Source organism: Panthera onca, chromosome A2 (genome assembly GCF_046562875.1).
Source record: "Panthera onca isolate mPanOnc1 chromosome A2, mPanOnc1 haplotype 2, whole genome shotgun sequence".
NCBI lineage: Eukaryota > Metazoa > Chordata > Mammalia > Carnivora > Felidae > Panthera > Panthera onca.
The window spans coordinates 95,335,022-95,352,093 of record NC_138340.1 but is presented as its reverse complement, the minus strand read 5'-3'; the positions used below and the strand labels follow the sequence as shown (position 1 = coordinate 95,352,093).

Sequence of the window (17,072 nt, the reverse complement as noted above, 5' to 3'; positions counted from 1 at the left end):
TTTAAAGAAACTGAAAATTACATATAGATTTGAAGCTCTCTATTTTAAGTACTGCTTATCCATTTTATGCACCTTTCTCTCTATCCAGAGGTAATTATTTGAGCATACGTACTTTATACTTTTGAGATTTACTGACATTAGTACAGACATCAAACACTGCTAAACGGAGTTCCAGTGCATCGAGATAACACAATTTATTTATTACCATTGTTCATGGAAAGCTGAGTTGTTTCCCATTTTTAACTTAATAAAGACACTCTAGCAATGAACAGATCTGATTGTGCACAAATAAATGCTTGGGTTGTAGGATGTATATATCTTCAAAAATACACCCTGCCAATCTCCTTCTCAAGGTAGTACATTTCCACCAGGAGTGTGTAAGAGCTTCTATCTCACTCTAAGTTCACAAACATACTTGGCATAATTAGAGTTTTTAGACTTTGGCAATCTGAAGTGTGAAATCATATCTCATTGATCTTGTGCAATCTCCCCAGGTAAGTCAATGGATGCACTCAACCACCAAAGTTGGCAGGGGCAGGAAACAGACTTTTTTTGGGTTCTATTGGTCCACTGTTTTTTTGTATTAGGTATACCTTTTGTCTGTTCCACTGCTGAGATAATTTACTCCAATCTCTTTTGTTTCAAAAGATTATCAGAAAACATTTAAATGCTCATTTTAAAGTTAAAAACCCAGGAATATTTTCTAAGTGCAGTTCTGAAGTATAGCATTTCCTGTCTAAAAGTATTTTTTTTTACATTTTTTTAATTTTTTTAAATTTACATCCAAATTAGTTAGCATACAGTGCAACAATGATTTCAGGAGTAGATTCCTTAATGCTCCTTACCCAGTTAGCCCATCGCCCCTCCCACAGCTCCTCCAGTAACCCTCCGTTTGCTCTCCATTATTTAAGAGTCTCTTATGTTTTGTCCCCCTCCCTGTTTTTATATTATTTTTGTTTCCTTTCCCTTATGCTCATCTGTTTTGTCTCTTAAAGTCCTCATATGAGTGAAGTCATATGATGTTTGTCTTTCTCTATCGCTTAGCATAATACCCTGTAGTTCCATCCACGTAGTTGCAAACGGCAAGATTTCATTCCTAAAAGTACTTTTTAACTAATATCTTACCTGTGTAAAATAAAAACATTCTTCAGACACTGCCCTGCGTAGTTTTCCGATAAGCATTTGTAAAGGCTTCACTTCATCACCTAATAGAACAGATACTGTATTAAACATTTATCTACTTAAGTACTATTATCATTTTAAACCTGTGTCAACTGGAAGCTTCCCTTACAATAAGATTAGTTTTAAATTCCTTCTTTAAAACTTATTTTCCACTGCTCAATGTTAATGGTCTCAGATAATTTTTAAGATTCTCAGTTTATATCCTACAAAATGGTATGAAGTGGTGATTTACAAATTTTACTACTCCCCAATATAAGAAATATGTCATATATTGTAACCTATTATACACATCCACGGAAAACTGAAACAAGAATTTCACAGATCTTTATTTACTTTTTTTAATATACTATATGCTTTTAATGTTTTCTGTTCTACTATATTCTTTTATTTACTAAAAAAAAAAAAAATGCTGGCCATTACTCACTAACTGCATCAACCATTAGTGGACCCATTAATTAACTTATAGTTGAAAAACCACTGGACAGATTCTATCCTTTAGAGGATACCATTAAAAATAATACATGCCTAAAATCTTATTACATTCAAACCTAAAGAACTCCTGAAGTGGAAAAATGATATTTAAGCCACTCCCTAAATTCTATTCTGTTCAACAGAGCAACTAGACAAACTTAGGAACCACCTCATTCTCAAAAGTGTTATCTGTCAAGGGTGAAAACCTACAGACGTTTTGAACACAGGAAGTCTACTTAATAGAGTGATTAAACAATTACTAGAGATAAAAGCTAACTACAACTAGTCTTGTACTTCAGATGCCTTATATGTTGTTGCTTCTCACAGTGCCTACTGTACAGTCTCCTAGGACATCTCATTCTTTTCTCTGGCCTCAAATGATCTTTGGATTTCCAAATCTTAATCTTGAGCCTAAACCTCTTGCATTTCAGACTTCTATTTTTAACTGCCTACTAGATAACTCTTTTTTTTTTTAAGTCAAGAGGTATTTTTAACTCAATATGTTCCAAACTGGATTTATTATTCTTCCCATAGATCTGCTCTGCATACTCCTCATGACTAGTCTCCCCTTCAATCTAGCTACCCAAGCTAGAAACTTACGGACCACTCTCAATTCTTCCCCCTTTCCTCCTAATATCAACTGCAGACTACAGCCTACTTCTTTGACTCTCTCTTCCATCCTCAATGACATTTTATTCAGCCCCTTATTGTTAGCAGAATTACCTCCAAAGTTGCTTAACTGGTCTTCCTAGAACTAATCACCTTCCTTACTTTGCCTCATGGTGTTACCTTAAAATAAAAATTTTACTGCTACTCCTGCTACTTAAAATCTTACAGGTCCTATCACCAATAGCATAAAGCTTAAATATGCTTCAGTCAGAGTATATAAGGCCTTTTCTAACCAAGCTCCTGTCAATCTTAACAGCTTTATAACCCACCACTTTCTCACGTAACTTGAACTCTCAATTCTCCAAGATGGCTACGATCTCTCACACCTCTATGTTTAAGACTCAGGAACCTTCCCTAAAATTCCAACAACCCTACTCCTGCCTGCAACCTCACTCCACTCCTCCTCCCAGGAGGTAGAAGTCTTTTTTCCTTTTTTCTTCCATTCTTTCTAGTCATTTTTCTATTATAGAAATTGATCTATTGTTTTCTAAGAGTTTATTTTATATTGCTTTCCCACTTGATTACAACTTCTGTGGGAAAATGATTCAGTAATTTTAGATTTCCCAAGCACTTAAAAAAATGTGCAATGATTATATGAACAGATGAATCCAGGACTTGGATATACACTTACCTTCCTCTATGGGTTCTAAGACGAGGACAGAATCATGGAATGGTGGGCTTTAAGTGATATTTACTTATTTCATAGTACTTATAATTTTTTTAGAAAGCCATTTACCTGTTTCTCGTGTTTTTATATTCTGTAGCTCTTGCTGGTGTATTTCCTGAAGTTCCTTTATCTTTTCCTCTTGGGCAGAAATAAGTTCCTCCTTAAGACTACAAAGGGCTTTATCTTTTTCATTTTCCATATATTCACGAACCTGATCCACATGAGTTGAATAAACCAGAGAGAGGCATATACGCTGAGCTTCCATCTGTAGCCTTAAATCATTCTTAAAGTGAATGTATGTACACATTAGAATATTTTTAAACAACTTACATTTTTAAAATAACTTCGATCTTCTGCATTTACTGACTACAAGGGGGAAATACGTGAAATTACAGTTTAAAACTTTATATAAGAGAGGTCTAATTTACCTCAGCCATAGCAATTTCTTACTTGACACATCCCCAAAGGCATGGGAATTAAAAGCAAAAATGAACTATTGGGACCTCATGAAGATAAAAAGCTTCTGCACAGCAAAGGAAACAATCAACAAAACTAAAAGGCAACCAACGGAATGGGAAAAGACATTTGCAAATGACATATCGGACAAAGGGCTAGTATCCAAAATCGATAAAGAGCTCACCAAACTCCACACCCGAAAAACAAATAATCCAGTGAAGAAATGGGCAGAAAACGTGAATAGACACTTCTCTAAAGAAGACATCCAGATGGCCAACAGGCACATGAAAAGATGCTCAACATCGCTCATCAGGGAAATACAAATCAAAACCACACTCAGATATCACCTCACGCCAGTCAGAGTGGCCAAAATGAACAAATCAGGAGACTATATAGATGCTGAAGAGGATGTGGAGAAACGGGAACCCTCTTGCACTGTTGGTGGGAATGCAAACTGGTGCAGCCACTCTGGAAAACAGTGTGGAGGTTCCTCAAAAAATTAAAAATTGACCTACCCTATGACCCAGCAGTAGCACTGCTAGGAATTTACCCAAGGGATACAGGAGTACTGATGCATAGGGGCACGTGTATCCCAATGTTTATAGCAGCACTCTCAACAATAGCCAAATTGTGGAAAGAGCCTAAATGTCCATCAACTGATGAATGGATAAAGAAATTGTGGCTTATATACACAATGGAGTACAATGTGGCAATGAGAAAGAATGAAATATGGCCCTTTGTAGCAACGTGGATGGAACTGGAGAGTGTGATGCTAAGTGAAATAAGCCATACAGAGAAACACAGATACCATATGTTTTCACTCTTATGTGGATCCTGAGAAACTTAACAGAAACCCATGGGGGAGGGGAAGGAAAAAAAAAGAGATTAGACTGGGAGAGAGACAAAGCATAAGAGACTCTTAAAAACTGAGAACAAACTGAGGGTTGATGGGGGGGTGGGAGGGAAGGGAGGGTGGGTGATGGGTATTGAGGAGGGCACCTTTTGGGATGAGCACTGGGTGTTGTATGGAAACCAATCTGACAATAAATTTCATATATTAAAAAAAAGAGAGAGGTCTAATTTTTCTCACTTCATTCTGTTGCACTGATCTACCTATCTTTTTCAAGGAAAGTAGCACAATATTGCCATTACTGCAACTTTATTGTAAACTTTGATAGATGGTATAGTAGTATGGCCTGCTTCATCATTTAAAAATATTTTAGGGTTGTCTGGGTGGCTCAGTTGGTTAAGCATCCGACTCTTGATCTCAGCTCAGGTCATGATCTCACAGTTTGTGAGACTGAGCCCCACATCGGGCTCTGTGCTGAGAGCATGGAACCTGCTTCGGATTCTTTCTCCCTCTCTCTGGCTCCTCACCCATTTTGTACTCTCTCTCAAAATAATAAGCATTTAAAAAATAAAAATATTTTAAATATAGAGAAATTAAAAGAATAATGTAATAAACATGTACTCACAACCCAAATAAATACAATTATTTTGTCTTCCTCCCCCTCATTTCTCTCCTTTCTACAAACTTTTTTGGTTAGAAAGGAAACATAAATAAAATTTAATCCACTATATTCCCATTCCTCCTTTCCCAGAGGCAATTATTATCATAAATTTGCAACAAGTCCACTCCATTTCTTATATTATCACTTTTCAGTACATGTAAACAATATATATGTTTTTGAGAATTTACATAAATGGTGCAAAATGGTATTTATTTTGCAAATCATTCTTCTCATTCAATATACTGAGATCTATCCATGTAGATACAGGTTAATTTATTTTAACTGTGGTACAGTACCTGTGAATACACCATGATTTGTCAATTTCCTTCTTGGAGACCAACTATTATTTCTAATTTTTTGATATTTCAAAAATACTGCAGTAAATTCTTAGATATGCTCCTGTACAAATATACTTGTGTTTCCCTCATAAAGTGGTTCTCAAACTTTAGCAGGCACCAGAATAACCTGGAGTGCTTGTTAAAACAGATTGCTGGGCCCTTTCCCTGAGCTTCGGGTTTAGGAAGTCTGGTGTGGGGCCTCAAAATTTTAATTTTAACCTGTTTTCAAGTGCTGCTGATACTGCTAGTCAGGGACCACACTGACAACCACCTAGAAATGGTTCTGCAGGGTCATAGGTAATGTACATTAAATGTATTAAATTTTACCAAACTATGTTTTCTGTAATTGTACCAATTTATTTTTATTTTTTTTTTAATTTTTTTTTTTTTAACGTTTATTTATTTTTGAGACAGAGAGAGACAGAGCATGAATGGGGAGGGTCAGAGAGAGGGAGACACAGAATTGAAACAGGCTCCGGGCTCTGAGCTGTCAGCACAGGGGCCCGATGCGGGGCTCGAACTCACGGACCGCAAGATCGTGACCTGAGCCGAAGTCGGCGCTCAACCGACTGAGCCACCCAGGCGCCCCTGTAATTGTACCAATTTATATTGACATTAACAGCGTATGTGAGTACTCATCTCCCCATATCCTCACCACATTTTATTGTGAGACTCAAGGTTGAAAGCACCTTTTCATGTTTATTGGCCAATTAATTTCATCCAAGAGTATGGTATTCTGGGGGGAGTCAGCATTATTTCTAAGCATATGTAGATTGCTTGTAGATGTTACTGTTGTGTAAAATTATCCATTTCTTCTGTGAGCTCCTTCCCCGCCCCCCCCCCCCCTTTACTCCCCTCTCCCAGTAAGAGGGTTTGTCATGGTAGTGACAACTGGGAAGGAATTTACCAGTTTGCTTCTCTTTAGTTTATGTAAGTTAATGTCAAGGAGAGGGTATCTGAATGTCACTGAAAATGTCTTCAGTAAAGAAAGTAAAATTCTTACTGAGAAAATCTGACCATTTGACAGCTTCAAATTCACTCCAATTAAGTCTTTTTTAAAAAATTTAAATGATCTCTGACATTTGCAGGAGTAATTGAACTGTAATCACATTATGCTTTTGAAAACCACTGCAGATAATTAACGAAGCATTAACCGTTATGCAGTTCGAATTTTTAAACTCTATTTAAGTTATTAAAATATAAAATATCTTTACATTTAATATAAGATCATAAATGCAAATATACAGACAGTCCCCAACTTATGACCCAGGATTTTTTGACTTTATAATGGTGTAAAAGTGATACACATTCAATAGGAAGCTGTAGTTCAAATTTTGAATTTCGATCTTTCCCCAGGCCAGTGATACGCAGTATGGCACACTCTTGTGCTGGGCAGTAGCAGCAAGCCAGAGCTCCTAGTCAGCCACATGATCACAAGGATGAACAGCCAATACATTTACAACCGTTCTTTTTTTTTTTTTTTAATTTAACCTTTTTAATGTGTATTTATTTTTGAGAGAGAGAGACAGAGCACGAGCAGGGGAGGGACAGAGAGAGAGAGGGAGGCACAAAATCCAAAGCAGGCTCTAGGCTCCAAGCTGTCAGCACAGAGCCCAACCCGGGACTCGAACTCACAAAAACTGTGAGACCATGACCTGAGCCGACGTCAGACACTTAACTGACTGAGCCACCAGGTGTCCCAACAACCATTCTGTTTTTTACTTTCAGTATAGTATTCAATAAGTTACATGACACATTCAACACTTTATTGTAAAATAGGCTTTGTGTTAGATGATTTTGCCCAACTGTATGTAAGCTAATACAAGTATTCTGAGCATGCTTAAGGTAGACTAGGTTAAGCTATGATGTCCAGTAGGTTAAGTGCATTAACTTCATTTTCAACTTAACATATTCCAATTTACAATAGGTTTATTGTAATGTAACTCCATCATAAGATCTGTATTTATTAGAAGTAAAAAGAGAAAACCTTCCAATGGTTTCCTACTGTGTATAGTCTCAACTTCTTACAACAGAAAGGCTCTCCAAGATCTAGTCTCTTCTTTCTTCTTCAAACATTTTTCCTTCCACTCTCCTGCTTTCAAACTCAACTAAACACACCTTCATTTGGTTCCTCCAACTCACCCAGGTCTTTACAATTGCCCTAATTTGCATGTGGTAGGCTCCTCCTCATTATTCAGATCTCAGTTCAAAGGTCAATTCTTAGAACAGACCTTTCAGTATTTAATGCTGTCACCACCACTACCCATCATTCTCTATCACATTATGCTTTATTTTCTTTATAGGACTTATTACCACTTATAACTACTCCACTTGTTTCCTCGTCTATTGTCTGCCTCCCTCACTAGAGTATATTCCTGCTGTGAGAAGGAATCTTCTTTCTCTTGTTACTATACTCCCTATACCTAGTGAGACATTCAATAAATATATGCTGCATAAGTGAAGAAAAGTAAAGCCTTACTTAGCAGCATTACACAAAATACCCAGTGGAATTTTCCAGTTATTTCTAATACTAGTAACTCGCAAACTGCATATTGGTCAAGAGTAATCTATTATTATATATCTATTTTTATTATATTTAATAAATACATAAGATCTACTATTATATACAATAGTAGATATTATAACCTAACTGTATTAGACTGTGTCTAATACAGCATTATTTTCTATTACTATTATATATAACATCAGATATTATATATCTATTATTATTCATTATATGCATTCTTTAGTTATAAGTAGAATACTTTTTACCCCCTTCAGCTTTACACAGTACTCAGAGAAAACTCTGGGACTTAAGTTGAGATTTCTTTCAGGGAAAGATGGTTTTATAACTACTGAATAAATACTATATAAAGTAGTAAAGTTTAAGAGTTAATTTTTAGTTGGGGAACTTTTATAATTTTTCTTTCTTTTTTTTTTTTTTTTTAATGTTTACTTATTTTTGACAGAGAGAGACAGAGCATGAGCAGGGGAGGGGCAGAGAGAGAGATACAGAATCCGAAGCAGGCTCCAGGCTCCGAGCTGTGAGCACAGAGCCCGATGAGGGGCTTGAACTCACAGACTGTGAGATCATGACCTGGGCTGAAGTTGGACACCCAACTGACTGAGCCACCCAGGTGCCCCATTGGGGAACTTTTAAAACACTAATATGAAACAAAATGCTGAAACCAAGCTTTGATATTACAACAAAATATTACAAAGTAACTTCTTTACAAAGTTAAACTCTTGCCATTCCAAAGAAAATGTGAAACCGTTGCTATTTATGAACAGACTATGTAACATAAATTAACTGAAAAAAAAAAAGGCAACAATGTTTAAGAAAAAGACAGTAATCTTTACGCCCTTCGTGGGGCTCAAATTCATAACTCTTAGATCAAAAGTTGTGCTAAAAATAGATAAAGGCAATGATAGATGAGAGGCCCAAATGAGAATTACATTACAGGGCTCCCTTTCATTCTCTTGTAAAATTTATGTTTTAGGAAGATAAAAACATTATTTGCGTGAAATGTACATTTTCACTGTGCTTTAACATATATAAATAAGTAAACATACCTTCTCTGATTTAAGTACACTAAGTTCCCACTGAAGTTTATCATTTCTACTTGGTTCAGTAGTCCTAAGTGATGATCCACTTGTCACTAATGGCAAGTGACCCAAAAACAACTGTTCTTGCTTGCCTTCTTTTCCAACAGTCCTATTTTCCAAAGGAATTTTATTTTCCTCCATTATTTTTGATTCTTCACCAAAATCTTTATTTATTTTAGAAACTGACTCTCCAGAATCTTTGCTTGTCCTTGTCACAAATCCATCTTTTAAAGAGTCTAATGGAACATCACATGCATTTACATTTTCTTTCCTATTATGATTAATGATGATTTCTAGCTCTCTACATCTCAATAAAACTTGCTCTTTCTCTTGCTTTAAAGACTTAACTTCTTCACTCAGAAAACTAATCTCACCATGTTTCTGTTTTAATTGTTCAGAAAGATCAGACAGCTTCTCTGACAGTTCTAATTTTTCTCGCTTGGTCACCTCAAGTTTTTCCATAAGTTCTGTTGTATCTTTCTCAACAACCTCACCAATTTCCAAGGGTTCTCCTATAAAAGTTTTGTCATCATCAAAGACTGAACTTTTCATTTTTACCACAGTTGGATTTATTCTTTGCAAATGATGAAGCTCTTCACTAAGTGTTTTAAGCTTACTTTTATACTCTACTTCTTGTTTGTTTTTGCTGTCTTCTAGATCAGTTTTCACCTTGAGAAGGCAAGCATAGTCCTCCTGTAACTCTTGATAGTTAACTTCAAAATTTTTTTCAGCAAATGAAAAAGTGTTCCTTTGCCTTTCAATCTCTTCAGTTAGCTGAATACATTGTTTTTTGAGGTCCTCATTTTCCTCTGTAAGTACTTCTATTTCTTTTTGCCAGTTACAGTCTTGGGATTTAGACTTAATGGAGTCTGTGAAAAGTAATCTTTCTTCTTGGTTAACAGGAGTACACATTTTCAACATGTCTTCAAGGGCTTTCTTTTCATCTTTAAGAATGCTATTCTCTGCTTCAAGATGTGTGAATTTTTCTTGAAGGTCATCCTCTTTTTCCTTCATTTGTTTCTCCAACAATTCAGTTTTAAGTTGTAATTCTTGAACTTCTTGTTCAAGAGTACCCTTTTCCTTTTCTTCTTGCCTGAGTATTTCAATTTCTTTTTGAAGTTCATTGATTTGAAGAGTCATTTCTTCTGATTTTGAATTCACAAGGGACTGCTGTAAATCTTTTAGCTTTGAAATTTCCAAAATTAGTTGATTCTGCTTAGTTATCAAACTATCTTTTTCAAACTGCATGGTTTCTATCTTTTGACTCATTTCATTCTGTAAGCCATCTATCTGCTGTTTATAGTGAATGCCTAAGTTATCTTTAAGTTTCTCAATATTTATTCGATGTTCAATTTCTAAATCTTCTTTCAGTTTGGAAAGTTCTTCTTCATGACTAAACAGAAGCTGTGTCCTCAGCCTCTCTAATTCAGCTTCTTGTGATTCAGCCATTCTGTCTAATACAGCATTCTTTTCTCTCTCTAACATTTCCAGTTTTATCTTGTAATTTGTAACTTCTGCTTCATGTTTTAATTCTAGTTCTTTTCTGGACTCAGATGCAGAAACAATCTCAGCTTTCAAATCTTCCACTGTACTAAGGGACTTATGTGCTTCATTGAGTTTACTTTCTTGTTCAGCTATTGTTTGTCTAGCTCTCTGAATTTGTTCCCTTGAAAAGCTCAATTCTTCAAAAAGGTCTTCAAGCTGCCTCTGTAGAGTAGACTTTTCTCCTGAAATTACTCCTAGTTCTTCCTTGAGTTTTTCCTTTTGAGAATTACTATCTTGCAATTTTATATTCAGTTCATTTATTGCCATATTCATTACTTTTATTTGATCTTCATTAACAGTAATACCTGGATATGATCTTAAAGCATTCTCCATTTCTTCTTTATGCCGTATTTTAAGTTCATCTATCTGTGACATGTGTTGTTTTATTAACTCCTGTTTCATCTGTACTATCTGCTGCCCATACATTTCATCCAGCTCTGCCCGGAGCTGTTCTAACTTTCTTTGTGTTTCTTGTTCCATTCTTTGCAGAATATCAGTTTCAAATTGGCTATCTTTATGATTTTTCTTTTGAAGTTCTTCAACTGTCCCCATTAACTGTTTTATTTCCTCAGAACACTGTCTTTCTTTTTGCTTGGAATGAGTCAGCTCTAATTTCATATTTTTAATCTCTTGGTTCTTTCCTACAACCTGTTCTTGTAATTCTTCCAGTAATTTATCAGTAACTGTGACTTTATCCATTAGCTCTAGAGTTTTTTTTTCTTCTTCTATTATTTTTGTTTTTAGTTCTTCAATGATTGCATCTTTCTCCTGTATTTCTTTATTTGAGCTTTCTACTTTTTTATCTTGTTCCTTTAGAAAGAAAAAATGAAAATATAAAAATGTCAGTTTTAGTTCCTGGCAACTTACATTGCTTAATCTCAATACCAAAATATTGAGAGAAGTCTGTTTTTCTCAATAATTCTATAAATAGTAATTGCTAGGCTTGCCCTTCAATTTTTCCCAAGTCAGTGAGATACGACGTGTGTACCCAACACTATTTGTGAGCAAACACTACAGCAGCATTGGTTTTCTTGAAGAAAGAAATTTTTCTTACACTGCTATGGTGAAAAATATTAATTTCAAAATTAGTAGGATTAAAATGTCTAAACCATTATATTTTCATCTTTCTTATTAACTAATAAACTTAGTATTTTCTATAGGTATAGTACTATGTACTCTTTACAGTTCCAGAAGAAAGTCTTAAACATAAATCAAGATTCCTTCTATGTATTCTAGTGACTTAAAGGTGTCTGATGAGCAAATGCTATGAAAAGACTAAAACAACAAAAACAGGTTCTTGTGGGTCTTAGTTTCATTCCTGTGGCTGACCTCAAGTGACATGCAAAACAACTACACCATTTAGAGCAAATCAACTTGGTCCTAGACTTTGGGTTTGAATAGAAATTTGAAAGCGGGGCAGACATTTTTTTCCACGTCTGACTTGGGACTCTACTGTGGTACTGTATATAAGCCTAAACCTAGGACACAGGCCAAGGCGTATTCATAATCACAATCATCCTTAAGAATGTTATCACAGGGGCGCCTGGGTGGCGCAGTCGGTTAAGCGTCCGACTTCAGCCAGGTCACGATCTCACGGTCCGTGGGTTCGAGCCCCGCGTCAGGCTCTGGGCTGATGGCTCGGAGCCTGGAGCCTGTTTCCGATTCTGTGTCTCCCTCTCTCTCTGCCCCTCCCCCGTTCATGCTCTGTCTCTCTCTGTCCCAAAAAAAAAAATAAATAAAAAAAAAAACGTTGAAAAAAAAAAAATTTAAAAAAAAAAAAAAAAAAAAAGAATGTTATCACATAAAGGAGTCAAGCAAAAGCCCTAGAAACAAAGTTTTGCCTCTGTTACTTAGTTGCCTAAATATTTAAGGGCTGAGGTCCCAACTACAAAGAAAGTATAATCCATAGAATGGAACAAACACAAGTAGGTAAGTAAAATCACCTAAATGAGTCAGGAGTCCTAAGGCCAAGAGGACTTAAAGGCACCTTGAATGGATTTATTAATATATCTAAATAAAGAATGTCAAAGCCTAGAAAAAGGAAGGCGTGAGACAGAAATGTTGGCAGTACACATTCCACCACAGTCCAGGTGCCGTGAGACTGCGAATTCTGATCACTCTGGGAAAACCATACTTAACACAGAAAGCAATGTAAGGGGTTGTAGCAAACAGAATTTAAGAATTTCAGTCCACAGGCATGACTTTTCCTTCTGTGAGATGGATACATCAGGTTATCATAGCGTAATGCTATGGAACATTTGATTCCTCTAATATCCTTTAATCTCATGCTCACTAAACAACTTTCTATTATTATTATTTGGCGTTTCAAATTCATTTGCCCAGAGAAAGAAAGTAAAATCCAAAGAACCTGAAGCATGCAGGTCCTGGTGATAATCATTTCTCACTGTAAATTAATAATCTCATCTTCAAGATTTAAACATTTAGCCTCTTGAACTTGGAAAATCTGAGCTCACCTCTGAGATAGCTCAAGTCTCAGATGATAGAAGATAAAAATCAGAATTATTTTTTCTTCCAAGATTTTATTTAAATTCAAGTTAGCTAACATACAGTGTACTTCTGGTTTCAGGAGTAGAATTTAGTGATTCATCACTTATATATAACACCCAGTGCTCGTCACAACAAATGCCCTCCTTAATGTCCATCACCTATTTAGCCTATCCCCTCAAAAACCCCTCAGTTTATTCTCTATAGTTAATAGTCTCTTGTGGTTTGCCTCCCTCTCTGGATAAAAACCAGACTTCTGAGCCTACAAGTCAAAGGCCACAATATGCACTATATAAATTAACTAAGGCAACAACAGCTATACTGTGAAGCCTCTTGAGCAAAATCCTATCAGCTTTTTTCTTGGTATCACATATTCCATCCAATGTCACCATAAGTGATTACCAAATGCTGAGCCTTCTGACTTCTGTACTATAATATGACATTTAAATCACTTTAATCTCTTAAATTGCAGTGTTTTCACCTGTAAAATAAATACCATTTCTTCTATCTCATAGAATATGTTTGAAGCTAAAAGAAAATGAATGTATTAATGTATTTTATGCACATTGTGCTATATAAAAATGTAATATCTTTGTATACTAGAAAGTATCTAGAAGGCATTTGGAACCTATAAGAAAATAAAATTAGTTCACGGAGGTCAACTTCAGTTGAACTGTTAAATAAGTACTTAGACTTGGAATATTAACATCTGTTAATACTTCTATTTCCTGATTTTTCTATTGGGGAGGAGGAATCCTCATAAAACAGTGTCACTTAATTCAAAATTGTCCAACATGTGATATAACTGCAAGCAACAATAATTCTTCATTCAACTATTAAATAAATTCATGGTTCATTTTTCTTAGTACTGTTTATTTCAAAATATATGGTTTTAAACCATATATTTTGTGTTGGAAAAGACAGCCCTGTGGTTGAAGATACAATCCCTCTATTTTTAGAAACAGACTTGAGGGAGTGGGGAATAATATACTTCTTGCTTGTGACCACTGCACCATGGGAAGTTCAGAATATTATGAGTAAAGAGAATGAGGCTGGAATCACCATGACAGTTTCAACCATCACCCTAATGCTCTAGTCCCTCAGCTGATCTGATGGAACTACTGCTCAGGGGGAGTCATTCAAAGTTTAAAAAAAAAAAAAAAAAAAAAAGAGAGAGAGAGAGAGAGAGAGAAAATTTTAAAAATATATACATAATAAAGAAGAGACTAATAATTGGGGTGCCTGGGTGGCTCAACTGGTAAGCATCTGACTTTGGCTCAGGTCATGATCTCATGGCTTGTGAGTTCCAGCCTCAGGTCAGGCTCTGTGCTGACAGCTCAGAGTCTGGATCTTGCCTCAGATTCTGTGTCTCCCCTCTCTCTCTCTCTGCCCCTTCCCTGCCCATGCTCTGTCTCTCTCTCTCTCAAAAATAAATTAAGACAAATTTTTAAAAAAAGACGAAGAAGAGACTGGTAATAAAAGCATTCTGCTAACAGAGGCACCTGGATGGCTCATTTGGTTAAGTATCTTACTCTTGATTTCAGCTCAGGTCATGATCTCATGGTTTGTGTGATCAAGCTCCTGCATCGGGGTCTGCACTGACAGCGAGGTACCTGCTTAGGATCCTCTCTCCCTCCCTCTCTCTGCCCTTCCACCACTTGCGCACGTGCACTCTCTCTCACAAAATCAATGAACTTAAAAAAAAGAAAAATTCTGCTAGCACTCAAATAAACAAAGGCTTTCCCCCTATGAAAATGAATTATTTGGGGCACCTAAGTGGCTCAGTCAGTTAAGCATCTGACTCTTGATTTCCGCTCAGGTGTGGAATCAATGCAGAGCCTGCTTGGGATTTTCTCTCTCCCTCTCTCTGCCACTCCCCTGCTTGTGTACTCTCTTTCTCTCTCTCTCAAAATAAATATTAAAAAAATAAAATAATGAATTATTTGAGTTTTAAATACTTTCAAATAATACTGCCTGCTGAATATAATAAATACAACAAAATCCAATTTCCAGGCTCTTATAACGAGACCTAGAGTATCTCTCCACTCTTCTCTCCTGAAAAGGCTCACTTTTGTTTTCTTTTTAATTTCTTTAACATTTATTTATGATTTCTGAGAGACACAGAAGATAGAGTGTGAGCAGGGGAGGGGGCAGAGAGAGAGGGAGACAGAGAATCCAAAGCAGGCTCCAGGCTCTGAGTTGTCAGCACAGAGCCCGACATGGGGCTGGAACCCACAAACCATAAGATCATGACCTGAGCCAAAGTTGGACACTCAACTGACTGACCCACCCAGGCTCCCCAGGAAATGTTTATTTTTATTGCTTCATTTCATCATATTATACATGTTAAAAATATCTTTATAAAGGCTCACTTTAAAAAAAAATTTCTTTTATGTTTTATTTTTGAGAGAGAGAGAGGGAGAGAGAGAGCGCGCGCAAGTGGGGGGGGTGGGGGGCATGGAGCAGAAAGAGAGAGGGAGACACAGAATCCGAAACAGGCTCCAATCTCTGAGCTGTCAGCCCAAAGCCTGACGTGGGGCTCAGACTCACAAGCTGTGAGATCATGACCTGAGCCATAGTTGAACACTTAATCAACTGATCCACCCAGGAGCCCCTACAAAGGCTGACTTTCAAAGACTATTTCTGGTTAAACTATTTTTTGCTACCTATATATTTTTAACATCTTTTGTCCTGGGTCTTTATGTACACTCCACCCTCTAAAATGTCCTTCCTATCTCTATCAGTTCAGATTCATAATGTATTTGCTTATTTACCAAATGAATACTGAGTAGCTACTATGTGCCACACAGAACTATTGCTGAGAAAATGAAATATAATTAGAGAGAGATTATTCCAGACCTGCCTCAAATATCCTCTCCTCCTAAAGCCTACCCTGAGTCACTTCCTTTATGAAGGCAGACCTTATTAGGAAAACATGGATGGTGAAGAGGATGGATGCAAGAGGGGGCAGTGCAGTAAAACACAAGAAATATGGCTCTGGGCCAGCTGTATGGGTTTGAATCACAAGTCTGACAAGTGTCAGTAGGGTACCCTCAGTCAAGTCATTTAACATAGGTGAACCCCATTTTCTCTTTTGAAAAACAAATAAAATATAACCTACAGAGATGAGTGGTTTTTCGGATTTAAGATTATAATCTTATGAGATATGTTGTGTATCTATGTATATATAAATATATTCTCTAGAATACATATGTGTGTGTATAAACACATACATATACACACATACATATTTATATATTTATACATAATATATAATATATATGTGTGTTCATACATAAAAACAAATATAAATATGTAAATTATATATATTTCCCCCCTTTTCCTCTATTACCACTTATTTGCTAAATAAGTATTCCAAGCAACTTTATAAAACATAACTATCATGAAAGGAGAATCCACTATTTTTTTCTAATTAAAATCCATAAGATTTCATTTTTTCTTGGAAATATTTTCAGAATTTCATAACCACTGGTAAAATGAGTAGAAATACTTATAGATGAAAAGAAAAAAAGAATGTTAATTATGTTTATAAATTTAGATTCTCCTGAGAACTCACTTTAACATAGGCTGATCACTTCCAAGGAACTCAGTAATTAGTATTATCTTAAAAACTATTATTGTAAGACTCCCAATTGCTTTTGAAATAAGTTGTTTTATATAAAGAACATTTCTTAATTATGAAATTTTGTAATTCATGTACATAACAAAAAATATAAACACTTGCATAAAAAACTTCAATTATAAAGCTGCTGTACATTGGCTAACTTCCTTAAAATAAACATACCATTTCATATGTTCTAATTTTCTCTTGTAAGAAACTAATTTGCATCTTGAAGTCTTCTTTCTTTTTTTGATAATCTTCTAATAAATGGTCTTGTTCTTCCAGCTGTTGCTGATGAGTGAGGATCTGTTGTTTGGCTTGCAACAAATCTGCAGCTGTGCTACTATGAGTGCTGTTTCTCAGAGTTTCACTAGCCTGTAACTTAAAAACAGAAAGAAACCCCCAAGTTAAATTCTGAAGTGATTACGCTACGGAATAGACATCTTTTGGGATATTACTCAGCTCACAATTGCTCTCTGGGAAATCTGCTAGATTCATAG

At 35.9% G+C, this 17,072-nt stretch overlaps 1 protein-coding gene across 6 annotated transcripts in view; it reads right to left on the bottom strand.

Annotated features, from left to right (window-relative positions):
- Nucleotides 1-17,072, bottom strand: part of AKAP9 (A-kinase anchoring protein 9) — a 153,695-nt gene that overhangs the window by 96,882 nt on the left and 39,741 nt on the right. For all 6 annotated transcript variants that reach the window (XM_078442477.2, XM_078442478.2, XM_078442480.2 and 3 more), the window contains 4 exons: nt 16,756-16,953; nt 8,868-11,255; nt 3,059-3,272; nt 1,126-1,205 (listed from right to left, as the gene is read on the bottom strand). In XM_078442477.2, coding sequence (XP_078298603.2) covers nt 1,126-1,205; nt 3,059-3,272; nt 8,868-11,255; nt 16,756-16,953 — 2,880 coding nt within the window. The remainder of the gene's footprint in view (nt 1-1,125; nt 1,206-3,058; nt 3,273-8,867; nt 11,256-16,755; nt 16,954-17,072) is intronic.